The sequence below is a fragment of the Schistocerca americana genome, chromosome 2 (assembly GCF_021461395.2).
Source record: "Schistocerca americana isolate TAMUIC-IGC-003095 chromosome 2, iqSchAmer2.1, whole genome shotgun sequence".
NCBI lineage: Eukaryota > Metazoa > Arthropoda > Insecta > Orthoptera > Acrididae > Schistocerca > Schistocerca americana.
Window position 1 is genome coordinate 317,897,085 of NC_060120.1, and position 18,214 is coordinate 317,915,298.

Genomic DNA, 18,214 nt, shown 5'->3' on the forward strand with positions numbered 1-18,214 from the left:
GCAGTTAAACAGATGCTCATTGAGTGTTTTTACTGTTTGCTAATGTGTGCAAAATGCAGTTGAAAGCAGCTTAAGTTGATAAAGGAAAAGCAGTGTTCTAACCCTTTGTAGTTAGCCTATGTTTTGAAGTACAGTATTACATGAATTACAAATAATCTGATTTCATTTCAACATTTGTTATTTATAATTCTGTTCATGCATCACAAGTAGCATGTTTACATTTGAAGAAAATACCTTTGCAGTTAGTACTTGTTCGGGCAATTTCATCTCAAACCATACAGGACATAACAGTTCATGATCATGAATTTCTTTGGAAAAAATGTATGTTAGATCTCTATATAAAATGTGTTAAAAAATAAAATATTTTCATTGTAAATGGTACAGTCATTTGAAAAATGTACATTTTGTAAATAACTTTTAAAACAGTAGAGAACTAAAAAAAATTACAACTAATAAACCAAAAGTACTGGAGACCTGGCAGATGGTTCTCTTTGTAGCTCCCACTTTATATGTTCAAATTTAGATCCTCTCTCTCTCTCTCTCTCTCTCTCTCTCTCTCTCACACACACACACACACACACACACACACACACTTATTGGCTTTCTCATAACTTACAAATTTAAGAAGAAAATACAAAAAAAATTAATTATAAAAAATATATAATTATAAACAATATCTTCTCTGCTCTAGCTGTGTGTATTATGAAAATATTTATTACGAAAAATTTAAAAAATCGCATTTTTATGAGTTTTTAGGAATTATTTACTTGGAAACCCCTTCACAAAACTTATGAAAATTCAAATGGGCTGACTTGGAGCAGGAGAGGCACCAAAGGACATTTTAATTTTCATTATGTATACTTTTACAAATAAATTCATAAAGCTTTGTCAGCATGACCAGAAAGGATTCAGGATTCACACTTGTAGCAGTAGAAGTTCAAAAACATAACAGAATAATTTTTTTCTATGTGAAATTTCATCATTTTTTTCACTTACTGTTGGCGACATCTGTTGCTATAGGTACATTTTTCTTCATAAGTAAGAGAGATTCTTCGATGAATTTTGCACAGCATACAAAACGTACATACAGGTGTATGAAACTCTAGAATTTTCCGAATCGATTAAAAACTGTGGTAAAAATTGAGATAATTAACTATAAAATTGAGCTTTTTCTAAACATGAAGTTTAAAATGTAACAGTTCATTCATTTTTTCATAAATAAAATAAATTTAGAGTTTCATACACTAGAAAGTATGGTTTGCATGCTGTGGAAAATTCATTGAAGAATCTCTCTTACTTATGAAGAGAAGTGTACCTATAGCAGCAAATGCAGCCAATAGGAAATGAAAAAATGATGAAATTTCACGTGTAAAAGAAAATTATTTTGTTATGTTTTTTAACTTCCACTGCTATGGGTGTGAATCCTGAATCCTCACTGGTCACACTGACAAAGTTTTATGAATTTATTTGTAAAAGTGTAGGCAATGAAAATTAAACAAATTAAAATGTCATGGTGCCTCTCCTGCTCCAAGTTGGCCCGTTTGACATCCTACCCCCCCTTAATAGTTACTACAATCAAAGTCAACAGTACTTTTCTGTTTAAAGTGTTAGAAATTTTTCAGCATTCTGCATATTTCACATAACTGAATTTCTGGTGTAAAATACGCATGTTGGCAACACTGTTTCCAGCTCTCTTCTGTTTATCGCAATTGTTGGAAATCTGTAAGAGGTATTGCAGAAATATCTTGGTCCTGAAATAACTGTGTTACCATCACATCCATTGTGCAGGAATTGCTATACTTGCTGTCACAAGAAATTTAATGATAACCCACCTGAACAATCACTTGTCACCAGAATGTGAAATTAAGAAAGACAGATCAGATGTTTATATTCCTGAGTGTGAGATTGTTGATGCCTTGAATGTTAGCATTTCAGTTTTAGTCCCTAATATCCCCCTCCCCCTCCCATAAATGCTCAGACAAGATAAGAAGCACAAGAAGAAAACGGTATGTACAAAGAAAAGTGGAAGAACTTGAAACAAGTTTTACACAGACAACATCAAAACTTTGTGACATGTATAATGTAGATGCACTTGGTGCAGAACCTGATGATAGTGACATTGTGCACCCAATGTGATGCGTGGTTTCAAAAAATAAATACTGCTATCTCAGCAGCCATATGTACTGAGAAGGTGCATTTACTGATTCCACATAGCTACTTCAAGCAGTTGATACGGAAATACATACCCTCTTCTTCACATTATTTAATTTCAAAAGCTCATAAATAAAGAATGAAATAGGTATTTGGGCATGCCCAGATTCCTGTGGTGGGCATCCATTGCAAGATGATATGCTTAATGTTGCTCTGGGATATTACCTAGGTGATGACAAAGATTGCAACAGGCAAAGTCCTAATCAGGCTGATGTTATCCCAGTTCATGAGAATTGTGAAAAAATTAAAAAGGCAAAGAGATATACATATAACGAGATCAGTAAGTGAAGCGTATCTCCTAACAAAACAGGAGAACCCAAATTTAAAAACTGGTGTCATAAAATTCTGCTCTTTACGACCAGAATGGGTAAAATGCCAGCTAGTGAAGGAACTATGCACATGTATTGAATGTACAAATTTGAAGCTTATTTGTGTAACCATAAGTAGTGTCACACAGAAGAAGTACACAGAGATGGACCTGATACTTTTGTGTATATGTTTAACTGCAAGATAAATGTTGGTTGCAGGAGAGTGCAAGGTGTCCTGGTGCTTAAGGGATGCCCATTGAACCACCACATTTTCAGGATACTGACAGTGACGTAACCTATGCATTTACAAGGAAGGAGAGTTGGTGAAGAAGACAGTGGTAATAGGGAAGTTTGTAACAGAGGTTAGGCATTGGGTCATTTTTAGGAGTAGCTCACCATCATATCCACAGTATCAGAGACAGGCCATAGCAGAAGTAAAATCAGCCACATCCCACAACACTGATACATTAGTTCTTCATTTCGACCTTGCTAAGAACTGGTCTGTTTCTTTACAGAACAGTGTTCAAAGTTACTACTGGCACACATCATAAGTGTCAGTATTCACATTTGTTGCTCACTTCCTTGGAATATCACACTGTTTTGCTTTAGTTAGTGATGGTCTCATTCATGACAGGGCTATGCAGGCTGTGCTGTCAGCATGGTAACTGATGACATAGCATCTAGAGTCCATGCGTTTCATAAACACATGTATGTGACTGATGTTGTAGCATTTCACTTTAAAAACTGCTTTTAGCTTTATGAGCTTGGAAGGCATTGTACAGGAATGAAACAAAAAATGGATATTTTCAACAACAGACTATAAAAAAGTGCATGTGATGGTGTATGTCGTCTCTGTGAACACTGTGTAGTACCCTGGAGTGGCATATACATTGCAACAACAGTTCTCCACGAAATGCTTTGTGTGAAATGCATAGACCACAGTAAACTTCAGAAGACTTCGTTGTGAGAAACTTCAATTCTCGTGTGTTTGACAATCAGTGGTGGATGGGACAAATAATTAGTGTCTTTCATGAGCTGGAAGATGTAACTGCCTTCTTTATGACACCTCATGGTCTGACAGATTCTCTCAAATGGCCATCATCAACAGATCAGTGTGCAGTTCGAATTTCCCAAGTACTTCTCTTGTTGAATTATCCTGTCCCTGTGCAAATCCAGCTCGACTATACAAGTTCAGTGAGGGGCAGGTGAAAAAAAAAAAAAAAGAATTCTTTTGAACAGTGCAGTGTTGATTGACTAAAATTACCAATTTTTATTTACTTTTACTCAATATCAGCAATAAATTTAAATTTTTAAGTGTACAGGATTTTTTGGCCTTGAGAGTAGCTAGGTCTAACATAAAAACTTCTCAAATTTTACACTTCAAGATATTGCCACTCTGAGTGTACATTCCATAAGTACAGTAACAAACTATTATACTATTCAATTTTTAGAAAATTCATGGTGGCAGTTTTAGAGAAAAAAAATTATAAAAGGTGTACAGCTTTACTTCCACCGTTTGCCAATAGGTGGTGACGACGGTAAGTAGCAGTCAAAAGAAACAGATCTCAGACATCAGGCAGTTAGCTTGGACCTCAATCAACATAACCTCATTCAAACATTAGATGATTTTTGTCTGCATCATAAAGTTGTTCTTGATTGTAAATGTCAGTTTATGAGCCTAATTTTTGTCATTTGTGGGAGGTGTTACTGTTTTGTCCAATATGAAGAAAATAGCGGCTGAGTCTCATTGAATGCTCTCAAGTACGTATGGTAAGGACACTTTTAGTGAAATAACGTGTCGTGAGTGGTTTCAATGCTTCAAGAATGGTGATTTTAACTTTGTAGACCGGCATAGTTGTGGAAGAGAGAATGTTTTCGAAGATGCAGAATTGAAGACATTGCTGAGTGAAGACTCGCGTCAAACTCAATAAGAATTGGCATGATTAGTGGGAGTACACAGCAAGCCATTTCAAAATGTCTCAAGGCTATGGGAATGATTCAGAAAGAAAGAACTTGGGTTCCGTGTGAGCAGAAACCAAGAGACGATGAATGGCATTTGTGTGTTTGTGAACAGATGCTTCAGAGGCAGAAATGGAAGGGATTTCTGCATCGCATTGTGACCGGGGATGAAAAATGGGTTCATTACGATAACCCTAAATGCAACAAATCATGGGGATATCCCAGCCATGCTTCCACATCGATGGCCAAACTGAATATTCCCAGTTCCAAGATCATGCTCTGCATTTGGTGGTACCAGCTCAGCATCGTTGGTTCTGACATTTGTTGGTTCTGAAACTGAATAAACTGCATTAGATCAAAGTCAACAGCAACTGGAGGCATATGCACAGGTGGTGTAGGAGGTGGATTTGGGGACCATTTTAATGAGAGGAGTGGTACAACAAATTATAAGTAGAAGCAAAGTAAAAGAAAGCACATAATTAGTAGCAGTGTGGCTCTGAAAGAAAAGATGGAAGTATTACTGATGCGCTGTGACAGAGAGATGTACAGCAAAGGCAGCATTGGTACTGAAATTCTCATCGCCAGATGTTGTGTCTGCTACTGTGGGAATCAGCACCGACAAAAACAAGGGAGGAGGGAAGTTGTGATGGCCAGTGGCAGGAATCCAAAAAGATTAACTGAACACTTTATTTCCGAAAAGAAAATAAATACACTCCTGGAAATTGAAATAAGAACACCGTGAATTCATTGTCCCAGGAAGGGGAAACTTTATTGACACATTCCGGGGGTCAGATACATCACATGATCACACTGACAGAACCACAGGCACATAGACACAGGCAACAGAGCATGCACAATGTCGGCACTAGTACAGTGTATATCCACCTTTCGCAGCAATGCAGGCTGCTATTCTCCCATGGAGACGATAGTAGAGATGCTGGATGTAGTCCTGTGGAACGGCTTGCCATGCCATTTCCACCTGGCGCCTCAGTTGGACCAGCGTTCGTGCTGGACGTGCAGACCGCGTGAGACGACGCTTCATCCAGTCCCAAACATGCTCAATGGGGGACAGATCCGGAGATCTTGCTGGCCAGGGTAGTTGACTTACACCCTCTAGAGCACGTTGGGTGGCACGGGATACATGCGGACGTGCATTGTCCTGTTGGAACAGCAAGTTCCCTTGCCGGTCTAGGAATGGTAGAACGATGGGTTCGATGACGGTTTGGATGTACCGTGCACTTTTCAGTGTCCCCTCGACGATCACCAGTGGTGTACGGCCAGTGTAGGAGATCGCTCCCCACACCATGATGCCGGGTGTTGGCCCTGTGTGCCTCGGTCGTATGCAGTCCTGATTGTGGCGCTCACCTGCACGGCGCCAAACACGCATACGACCATCATTGGCACCAAGGCAAAAGCGACTCTCATCGCTGAAGACGACACGTCTCCATTCGTCCCTCCATTCACGCCTGTCGCGACACCACTGGAGGCAGGCTGCACGATGTTGGGGCGTGAGCGTAAGACGGCCTAACGGTGTGCGGGACTGTAGCCCAGCTTCATGGAGACGGTTGCGAATGGTCCTCGCCGATACCCCGGGAGCAACAGTGTCCCTAATTTGCTGGGAAGTGGCGGTGCGGTCCCCTACGGCACTGCGTAGGATCCTACGGTCTTGGCGTGCATCCGTGCGTCGCTGCGGTCCGGTCCCAGGTCGACGGGCACGTGCACCTTCCGCCGACCACTGGCGACAACATCGATGTACTGTGGAGACCTCACGCCCCACGTGTTGAGCAATTCGGCGGTACGTCCACCCGGCCTCCCGCATGCCCACTATACGCCCTCGCTCAAAGTCCGTCAACTGCACATACGGTTCACGTCCACGCTGTCGCGGCATGCTACCAGTGTTAAAGACTGCGATGGAGCTCCATATGCCACGGCAAACTGGCTGACACTGACGGCGGCGGTGCACAAATGCTGCGCAGCTAGCGCCATTCGACGGCCAACACCGTGGTTCCTGGTGTGTCTGCTGTGCCGTGCGTGTGATCATTGCTTGTACAGCCCTCTCGCAGTATCCGGAGCAAGTATGGTGGGTCTGACACACCGGTGTCAATGTGTTCTTTTTTCCATTTCCAGGAGTGTATAACTTGATTCCTATGCTTCCAGTGGCTCCTACATACAAGTACTTTACTTGCTATTGCTATTTGCAGGATGCAGGCTAAATAACGTCTTCCTATTACTCAGTGCTGGTCAGTCAACGATGGGTGGCTGGTTCAATCAGCATTGAAAGGGGGCACTGGACCCTCGTCTTCCTGGAGGAGTGGTGATGCCCATTCTTTCCAATGGCATGTGGGCCAGCACCTTCTTCATACTGTTACGCGGTGCTGTGTTGGTCAGTGTGCAGTCAGTGCCTTAGGATTGTACAAACACTGTGTGAAGTAACTGCAGAAATCGATGTGGAACTTAAAACGAATGTATCTGTGAGGACAGTATGGCAAAATTTGGCATTAATGGGCTGTGGCAGCAGATGACAAACATGTGTCTTTGCTAACAGCATGACATTACCTCCTGGCTGATGACCATAGCAGTTGGCCTCTAGATGACTGGAAAACTGTGGTCTGGTCAGATGAGTCTCAGTTTCATTTGGTAAGAGTTAATGGTAGGATTTGAGTGTGGAGCAGACCCCACGAAATCATGGACCCAAGTTATCAACAAGGTACTGTGCAACCCGGTAGTGGCTCCATAATGGTATGCACTCTGGAATGAAATTTTCACTCTACAGCGGATTGTGCGCTGATATGAAACTTCCTGGTAGATTAAAACTGTGCGCCGGACCGAGACTAGAACTCGGGACCTTTACCTTTCGTAAGCAAGTGCTCTACCAACTGAGCTACCCAAGTACGACTCATGCCCCGTCTTCACAGCTTCAATTCTGCCACTACCTTGTCTCCTACCTTCCAAACTTCACAGAAGCTCTCCTGCGAACCTTGCAGAACTAGCCCTCCTGGAAGAAAGGATACTGCAGAGACATGGCTTAGCCACAGCCTGGGGGATGTTTCTGGAATGAAATTTTCACTCTGTAGTGGAGTGTGCGCTGATATGAAACTTCCTGGCAGATTAAAACTGTGTGCCGCACTGAGGCTCGAACTCAGGACCTTTGCCTTTCACGGGCAAGTGCTCTCCGCAGAATCCTTTCTTCGAGGAGTGCTAGCTCTGCAAGGTTCGCAGGAGAGCTTCTGTGAAGTTTGGAAGGTAGGAGACGAGGTACTAGCGAAATTAAAGCTGTGAGGATGGGGCGTGAGTCATGCTTGGGTAGCTCAGTTGGTAGAGCACTTGCCCACGAAAGGCAAAGGTCCCGAGTTCGAGACTCAGTCCGGCACACAGTTTTAATCTGCCAGGAAGTTTCGGTACGCACTCTGTTTATGTTGAGTGTCCTGGGTTCTCCTGTAATGGTTATTCGTGGACATCATGTTGCCAAACAAGAATGGAATTTTTGTGGATGACAAGGAGAACATTGAGGACAATTCAGGCAAATGATTTGGTCACCCAGATTGCCTGACATGAATCGCATCAAACATTTATGGAATGCAATTGAGAGGACAGTTCATGCACAGTATCCTACACTGGCAACATTTTCACAATTATGGACTGTTACAGAGGCAGCAGGGGCCAATTTTTTTGCAGAGGACCTCCAACAACTTATTGAGTCTGTGTCATGTTAAGTTTCTGCACTATGCCAGGCAAAAGGATGTCTGACATTATATTAGGAGGTATCCCAAGACGTTAGTCACCTCAGTGTATTTCTTTGTATCTAATTATATATCTAAAAACAAAGATGATGTGACTTACCAAATGAAAGTGCTGGCAGGTCGACAGACACACAAACAAACACAAACATACACACAAAATTTAAGCTTTCGCAACAAACTGTTGCCTCATCAGGAAAGAAGGAAGGAGAGGGAAAGGCGAAAGGATGTGGGTTTTAAGGAAGAGGGTAAGGAGTCATTCCAATCCCGGGAGCGGAAAGACTTACCTTAGGGGGAAAAAAGGACGGGTATACACTCGCACGAATTTTGTGTGTATGTTTGTGTTTGTTTGTGTGTCTGTCGACGTGCCAGCACTTTCATTTGGTAAGTCACATCATCTTTGTTTTTAGATATATATTTCCTACGTGGAATGTTTCCCTCTATTATAACCATATCATTAATTTGTATCTAATTAGTTTGATTAGTTTATTTTTCTACATATTAACTAGATCAGTATTTGAAATTTTGTGCAAACAAAGGGTCTCTCAACCTTTATGGACATCCATTTATATATTTTCTTTTAATCATTCTGAGAAAACTTAATAAAATATGATATTTCTTTTCATTTGTCTGTCTTTCTTACTCTAGTGTTTTACCAGAAATAAAGACAGTATCAAAGTTTTGAATTTTTTACGCCTGTTGGTTCAGGATCACTGCAATTGAATGCCTGATGCTGCTGAACCAAACACATGACAACGTCCAACGGTCCAGCATTGAAATACAAGAGAAGGTGGCAGATGTTTTTGCTGCAATGCTCCCAGGGGTGTTGGCTGGAATCACGGCAACTCTCATGGGAGATCCTAAACAAGGGCATGCAGTCATTGTGGTGCGTAACTAGTTTGTATATCTTAATGGAAAACTTGTATACAACATGCATCATTTGTAAATATTTTGATGAATTGCTAGTGTTTTTGGAACATTCATTGATTTGTATTAAAACAGTCAACAAATATATTACATGTGGTAGAATCACATTGAAGTTAATGTTAGAAGGTGGGCAGGTGCCCTTCCTGTAACCACCCGTTCACCTCTTGGGATGGAATTTGTGTAACCCATACTGTTTGCATGAAGTGTTACCCAGGCGAATGTTTATGCATGTCTTCTAAATGTTTGCGAATCGTATAACTGAGGTGGAACGGCGGGGGTACAAGACCGCTGTTCATCTAGTTGGATGTGGGAAACTGTCTAAAAACCACATCCATGTTAGTTACCACATTGGCCCTCATCATTAACCCACCAGGTGTATTCGATCTGGGGCAGATGCGACTGCCTGAATCTCTGAAGCAACATGCTAAAGCACATGATTCTCCGTGTGGGTGTAAATTTATGGTTAGTGACTGGTATTCAGTATTTGGAAGCAAATAAGCTGCTGCTTTTCTGATTAATACTCAGGAGGACATAAAATATTTCCATGAAGAAGCACCGTTACTATGATGGTGCAAGGACAGATTCCAAATCTGATTGCCTCCAATAAGCTGTGACTGATGTGAAAATGTTTAGTGGTACTGTGGGGATGAAAAGAAGAAATGTAATTGAACGATCAAACTCAACTAAGGTTGAATTTACTGAGGTCAACAGAACCAAACTCAAGTCTGTTTTGAAAACAATATTTTTTTTTAATTTTTTTTTTTTTTTTTTGTTCACTTCATGAGAAACCCTCTGCAGGCTCAAATTTTGACATAATTCAGTTCTGCATTGATGCGGAAGATAAGATTCTTGAAGACCACTGAAGGACACATCCAGTAGAATCCTAATATACTTCTCTTAGAGTAAAACAATCTATAATTCAATTGTGAAAGAGGTCAGTGAAAGTGAAACATTTTCATACTTCGCTGATTATACTGACATTAGTGGCAAGAAGATGCTAGTGTTGGCTGTACGATGGAAAAGAAATGCATACATTTTGATGTGCGTGATAAGCTGGATGCAAGAAATATTGTAAATGCTATTTTGAAATCCATAGAAAATGAAGATTTGCAAGTGGTTCAGTTTATTGACTTAAGGTTTTGATGGGTACTCCATAGTGGCTGCTAATGTTAACAGTGTTCAACATACAATCAAAAATAAATTTACAATAGTGAAGTATTTTCATTGTGCTTCTCATTTGTTGAACCTAGTGGATGCTGATCTCACTAATATGCTAAATGACAGAACACAGTTGGAATTGTGAATCAAGTCATGATTTTTTTATAGAGTGTAGTCTTAAGGTGCATTTTCACTGGGGCTCAGGTATGCTCTTACTATGCGCATAAATCATATTTTCTATCATGTCTTTCAGAAACAGAGAATGAAACTCTCCATGATCATATCATTTGCTATAGATGTTGTGCTAGAATCTTTTATGTTGTCTTTTCAAACGACGGAAAGCACAGGATGGAATAATAATGATATGGAAAGGGTAGATCGCTGGTCACCACTTGGAGGAGGCATTGAGTGCCAGAGGGCGGAATGAAAAAGAACAAGCTGATGTCATTCCTCAGAAGCAGGCCAGTCAGGCCTTAGCACCTGGGGCAGTGACCATGTGTGTGTGTGTGTGTGTGTGTGTGTGTGTGTGTGTGTGAGAGAGAGAGAGAGAGAGAGAGAGAGAGAGAGCGAGAGTGTTTTGTTATGTGAATTTTTGAGAGTTCTACTGGAAGCACTTCATCCAAAAGCTTTTGGTATTCTTTCTCATTTCTGTCAGTGGCTTGATGCCATGTCTGTATTGTTGCATTGTCTTTTCTTTTTCACTTCAACTAGCAGCATACAAGCAACATTAATTTCACAATTCCTGGTACCGCGCACCACGGAATTTGAATCCCCGCCAGATGTCATGGACGTCGAAGACCCCTAGAGGTCTCTGCACCATCGCGCCGTAAGCTGTGGTGGCGTGTGCCTCCTGGCCCGCATTTAGAGTGAGGGCGCCACAGTGGAACACGTGGTTGCAGCGGCCAATAGCGGCATCCCCGATAGAGTACTTAAGCGCCTGCCTGTCGCTCAGCCTGCCAATCTAACGTTGCTTACATCTCAGGACATATCGCCTTGCCTTAGACAGCGTATTTACTTTCGTGTTTTGTTTATGAGTGGACGTGGTTGTCTAGTTAGGTTTTCTTGCCCATGTTGTTTCATTCTTGTTATTGTCGTAAGGTCCTTCATTGGTCGTGTCCGTCCTCTCTCGTTGTGTTGTTGTTCACGGGCCGCTCCACGGGTCCCGCCGCGTTTCCTGTCACTTCAACCCCGCGACTGTTCCAGTTGCCATCACAACACAACTGTTACTCATTTCTTCACTATCAAACAGTACTGTAGCAACAGATGAACCATCATGTTCAGCTTCATTCATTCATTCGTTCGTTCGTTCGTTCATTCATTCATTCATTCATTCCTTGCATTCCATAAAATCCCATCATGGAGGAGATCCTTCAGAGATGTGGAATGAGTCAGGCAGAAGCAACCACGGCAGCCTGCTGCCGTTAAGTGTACTAACGAAAAATTATAACTGGTAGTAATCTGTTCAGACTGATAATTATGGCCATTACTTTATACATATTCAGAAAGTGGGAAGTCCAGTATGAAATAATGACAATATTATGAGAAGGGTAGATTGCTACTCACCATATAGTGGAGATGTTGAGTCACAAACAGACACAACACAAAGACTGCTAAACAACTAAGCTTTCGACCAAAAGGCCTTCTTCTGAATGAGATAACATGCACACATACATTCATGCAAACACAATTCACGCACACATGACCACTGCCTCTGGCTGCCAAGGCCAGACTCAGTCTGGCTTCAGCAGACAGAGACAGTAGTCACGTGTACGTGAGTTTTATTTGCGTGAATGTGTGTGCATATGTTGTCCAATACAGAAGGAGACCTTCCGGCCAAAAACTTGCTTATTTAGCAGTCTTTTTGTTGCATGTGACTGCGACTGGACATTTCCCCTATATTATGAGTAGCAATTTATGCTTATTCATGTATATTAGATGAAACACTATTTTTTAAAAAAAAAAAAGGACACTGCTTCTCCCCTTCTACTACTTGGCTGTTACTTATACCTATATAGCATTTACATAACTTTACCCAGTGATCTATATATTGGAAAAGTGAAGAAATGTTTAATAATATTAATAATTAATAATATTGTAATGTAACCATAAGATTTACATGGAATTTGTACCTCTTGAGTCCAAACATTCTGATAAATTGTGGGAGGAGTGGCCAATGAGCCATTCTCTTACTCTGTTGTTTAATAACCAGTGATTTTCACTGTTGTGTCTGCAGTTTGAAGGTGGCCTTTAACAAAAGCCAGACATCCACAAAATGAATAAAACCTTTATTTAAATATGTGCAAGTTGAATAGAAAAGAATACATAACATTAAATATGATAAGAGTTGATTAGTGGTTGCTGTGAACTTGTTTACTTGCGAACAATTCCAAGTTCAGTCTCTATATAGCTGTAGCAATAGTAGTGTCGTGCTACAACAGTTTACTCTCACTGGAAGTCTTCCAAGATTTTGGGGCAGAGCTCGGTGTGCGACGTGTTAAAAAGACTTGATGCTCAACAATTGAATGCAGTGAGTGATGGAAGATGACATCCTCTGGTGGCATTCATGGCACAACCCACACGCTGGAGAGAGTGTACTTGTGGAGGTGCAGTGGCATTAAGTTTAAATGTGTCGCCTCCCGCAGACCGCATGAGTGGCGCACTATGTGCTGTTGACGAAGACTCCATTGATACTGTGTTCAGTTTTCTGCCTTATGTCTGCTGCTAACTTGTTATAGATTTTTACATTAGAATATAAAACTCCATTCTGAAAACTAAATAGGGATGCAAAGTCTGTATTACTTTTATTTTTGCAACAGTGTAGGAAAAGATAGATTACTACTTACCATACAGGTGACATACTAATTCCAGGCACATTTAAAAGACTCTTACACATAAGAGGTACTGTTGGGCCTTCCGAGGTCTGTTTGGATGGAATTAAGAATTTTTTATGTATAAGATTTTGGCTGCAGCCTTCATCAGAAAACACACACACACACACACACACACACACACACACACACACACACACACCATTCATTCATGTAAGTGCGACGGATTTTTTACGTGCGTGCGTGTGATGCACCAATTGTGACGGATTATATGTTGCTGCTGCTGCAACGCATTTTCTTTTATAATTTTTGTTCACCTACCTCTTTACAGCGGTAGATCTTCGCACGTAAACTCCTGGCTGCAGCTACTTACGAGATCACAGAAAAACAGTGTTGAGGAAACTGTAACCTCATAGCTACACGCCGGAGGCCGCTATAAGTAAAATTTGCTGAAAATTTTCTATGTACTTTAAAGAAATGATTCGGAAAGGGGATGTCACTCGTACTTTAAACATGAAGTTCAAATTTAAGCCTTCAATAGATCTTTATTGCCGTTAAGCAAGATCATCAGCCCACATTTACGAAAATTACTAAAGTTTCTGCTCACAGTTATCACCATACCTAAAACAGCCAGAACTTTTACCTTCCCAAATTCCGGAACCAATTACTTGTAACACAGTCAATGATCGGCCAATTACTTGTGCACACGGTATTCAGTGGTTGTCTTTAGTTAAAGTTTATGCTCACCATAAAATACTCAGTAAGAATATACTCAGTACTGCCACGCTATATAATTCAAAGTTCACTCGCGATTTTCATCAGAACGAATTAGCACAACACTAAAGTTTTCATAAACTGTTTCTGGTCACTACCAGATACCATTAACACTGGACCATAATGCGGAAGTCATCCTAAGACTTCATCTTACACATAATGTGAAAAGTCATATCCAGCATAACCGCCTCCAATCAAAACTAGCTCGCCACTCTCTCTCCTTCTCACTCTCCCACACTCCAAACTATATCTCCTCGCTAGGCGGCCAACTGTCTCGCTTCTCATTGGCTGTCAGCACTTATGACCAATGAGAACTCACTTCTAGGGCGCAGCTCGTGCCAAAATCTAGCTAGCACCAACCGCTTCTGTAGGCTCATTGATGTCATCAAATTAAGTAGCACAAAACTCTCTAATTAAATAAACAAAATAAAATGAACTATAAGCTGTACTGTACATCTGGAAATTTATTATGTAGTCGCGAATGTTCTGGCTGTCTTATACATAAGCATACATACTTGGACATCCGACATTCACTAGTAGGGGAACCACTAGTGGATTCGTTCCCACGTTACAGAATTGGAACACTCACCAGTTCCTGTAGAGAATTATATGAATGATTTTTAATAATGCCGAATGTCCCACATACTCTCACGCACGCATTCTCATTCACGCGCACCCTAACACACAATACACATATTTACTTAGAATTCTTGAAATTATTATTATAGAAAAGTCACAGAGGTTTTCTGAAACTAAAAACTTTCCAAATTTGTATATGAACACTGAAGGTGTTATCAGATCATCGTACATAGTCACTGAAGGTGAACTATTACATCACTGTATTTATTTAAATTCTTGACTGTCGGAAAACTACGTTTTTTTTTTAATGGAATTTTACGAACTTCCAAAATACAACTATTTTTGATCTCAGACTTTGACATATTGTTTGTTTTCACAACAGAAGGTTGTACATCAAATATGACGTTCCTCAGGTTATTCCTTTGTTAGTAATTAATATTTTTAGTTTCGTATAATGTAAGTGACCTGCCAGCGCTACTCCACTGCTTTCACACGCGCAGCTGCAACAGATGGTCGTGACCTCAGTCTGCAGGACACAACTCGTCCGTTACTTGACCGTATAATACTCTACCGGCTTACATTGCAGCCCACATACATTCTGAATTAAAGCTTTTAATAGACAAATGGGCGATCGCGCACTAGTTGTGATGCCACAGTAAGTAAGCACATCTCACATACACAGCTTGGATCAGAAAGGCATTCTGGTCTGAGCTGCCAGAGTTGATGGCCATGTTCATGTGAGTAGTGCTTGCTTGTGTGGATGAATGACGTGTCTTTCCCTTTCTTTTTTTAATGAAGGCTGTATGTGAAAGAAAAATTATGTGTAAGTGTCTTTTAACTGTGCCTATCTCTAACTTTTAATGTGTCATCTTTATGGTAAGTAGCAATCTATCTTTTGCTACATTGTTGTTATTCCAACCTGGAGTTGCCATTGTTTGATTTTGCTTTTACTTCTATAGTGCGCGCCATTTACGACGGCGGCTGAGTTCAGGTTCGTTCTGCGCATCTGACGTCACAAAATACAGTCAGTCAATGAACAGAGAATGACATTGCCAGAGCTCGACTGCAGTGCAGAGCACCAACGAGTGTCTTCAGTTTTAGAAATGTTCAGTCATAAATAAAGTAATTGAACAAAAGCAATGTCTTGATAGCAGACTTTCTTTTATAGGAAGTTTGGAAAAAGCATTCTTTATACCAATTGCTTCATATTCTATTAATTAATTAAACCAAACAAGTAATAAGCCTCCTAATTCAGGCGATAGCAAGGAAAGGTGTTTGTATCATTCTCACGAGCCACTTTTTCGTAATGAAGAACAGCGGTAATTGTTTATTTTCTGTTGTACTTCGATGAAACGTGAGTAATCATAGTCATACCAACAGTGTTTGTTGGTATTTTGTGTGATATTTTAGAATCAATGACTATTTGCGTTGTTGTTGTTGTTGTGGTCTTCAGTCCTGAGACTGGTTTGATGCAGCTCTCCATGCTAATCTATCCTGTGCAAGCTTTTTCATCTCCCGGTACCTACTGCAACCTACATCCTTCTGAATCTGCTTAGTGTATTCATCTCTTGGTCTCCCTCTACGATTTTTACCCTCCACGCTGCCCTCCAATACTAAATTGGTGATCCCTTGATGCCTCAGAACATGTCCTACCAACCGATCCCTTCTTCTGGTCAAGTTGTGCCACAAACTTCTCTTCTCCCCAATCCTATTCAATACTTCCTCATTAGTTATGTGATCTACCCATCTAATCTTCAGCATTCTTCTGTAGCACCACATTTCGAAAGCTTCTATTCTCTTCTTGTCCAAACTATTTATCGTCCATGTTTCACTTCCATACATGGCTACACTCCATACGAATACTTTCAGAAATGACTTCCTGACACTTAAATCAATACTGGATGTTAACAAATTTCTCTTCTTCAGAAACGCTTTCCTTGCCATTGCCAGCCTACATTTTATATCCTCTCTACTTCGACCATCATCAGTTATTTTGCTCCCCAAATAGCAAAACTCCTTTACTACTTTAAGTGCCTCATTTCCTAATCTAATTCCCTCAGCATCACCCGACTTAATTAGACTACATTCCATTATCCTTGTTTTGCTTTTGTTGATGTTCATCTTATATCCTCCTTTCAAGACACTGTCCATTCCATTCAACTGCTCTTCCAAGTCCTTTGCTGTCTCTGACAGAATTACAATGTCATCGGCGAACCTCAAAGTTTTTATTTCTTCTCCATGAATTTTAATACCTACTCCGAATTTTTCTTTTGTTTCCTTTACTGCTTGCTCAATATACAGATTGAACAACATCGGGGAGAGGCTACAACCCTGTCTTACTCCCTTCCCAACCACTGCTTCCCTTTCATGTCCCTCGACTCTTATAACTGCCATCTGGTTTCTGTACAAATTGTAAATAGCCCTTCGCTCCCTGTATTTTACCCCTGCCACCTTTAGAATTTGAAAGAGAGTATTCCAGTCAACATTGTCAAAAGCTTTCTCTAAGTCTACAAATGCTAGAAACGTAGGTTTGCCTTTCCTTAATCTTTCTTCTAAGATAAGTCTTAAGGTCAGTATTGCCTCACGTGTTCCAGTGTTTCTACGGAATCCAAACTGATCTTCCCCGAGGTTGGCTTCTACTAGTTTTTCCATTCGTCTGTAAAGAATTCGTGTTAGTATTTTGCAGCTGTGACTTATTAAGCTGATAGTTCGGTAATTTTCACATCTGTCAACACCTGCTTTCTTTGGGATTGGAATTATTATATTCTTCTTGAAGTCTGAGGGTATTTCGCCTGTATCATACATCTTGCTCACCAGATGGTAGAGTTTTGTCAGGACTGGCTCTCCCACGGCCGTCAGTAGTTCCAATGGAATATTGTCTACTCCGGGGGCCTTGTTTCGACTCAGGTCTTTCAGTGCTCTGTCAAACTCTTCACGCAGTATCATATCTCCCATTTCATCTTCATCTACATCCTCTTCCATTTCCATAATATTGTCCTCAAGTACATCACCCTGGTATAGACCCTCTATATACTCCTTCCACCTTTCTGCTTTCCCTTCTTTGCTTAGAACTGGGTTTCCATCTGAGCTCTTGATATTCATACAAGTGGTTCTCTTATCTCCAAAGGTCTCTTTAATTTTCCTGTAGGCGGTATCTATCTTACCCCTAGTGAGATAGGCCTCTACATCCTTACATTTGTCCTCTAGCCATCCCTGCTTAGCCATTTTGCACTTCCTGTCGATCTCATTTTTGAGACATTTGTATTCCTTTTTGCCTGTTTCACTTACTGCATTTTTATATTTTCTCCTTTCATCAATTAAATTCAATATTTCTTCTGTTACCCAAGGATTTCTACTAGCCCTCGTCTTTTTACCTACTTGATCCTCTGTTGCCTTCACTACTTCATCCCTCAAAGCTACCCATTCTTCTTCTACTGTATTTATTTCCCCCATTCCTGTCAATTGCTCCCTTATGCTCTCCCTGAATCTCTGTAGAACCTCTGGTTCTTTTAGTTTATCCAGGTCCCATCTCCTTAAATTCCCACCTTTTTGCAGTTTCTTCAGTTTTAATCTACAGGTCATAACCAATAGATTGTGGTCAGAGTCCACATCTGCCCCTGGAAATGTCTTACAATTTAAAACCTGGTTCCTAAATCTCTGTCTTACCATTATATAATCTATCTGATACCTTTTAGTATCTCCAGGGTTCTTCCATGTATACAACCTTCTTTCA

General features: G+C 40.6%; 1 protein-coding gene across 2 annotated transcripts in view; it reads left to right on the plus strand.

Moving 5' to 3' along the window:
- The window catches only part of LOC124594758 (TELO2-interacting protein 1 homolog), a 148,412-nt gene that overhangs the window by 32,559 nt on the left and 97,639 nt on the right, over nucleotides 1-18,214 (plus strand). For both annotated transcript variants that reach the window (XM_047133146.1, XM_047133145.1), the window contains exon 5: nucleotides 8,924-9,101. In XM_047133146.1, coding sequence (XP_046989102.1) covers nucleotides 8,924-9,101 — 178 coding nt within the window. The remainder of the gene's footprint in view (nucleotides 1-8,923; nucleotides 9,102-18,214) is intronic.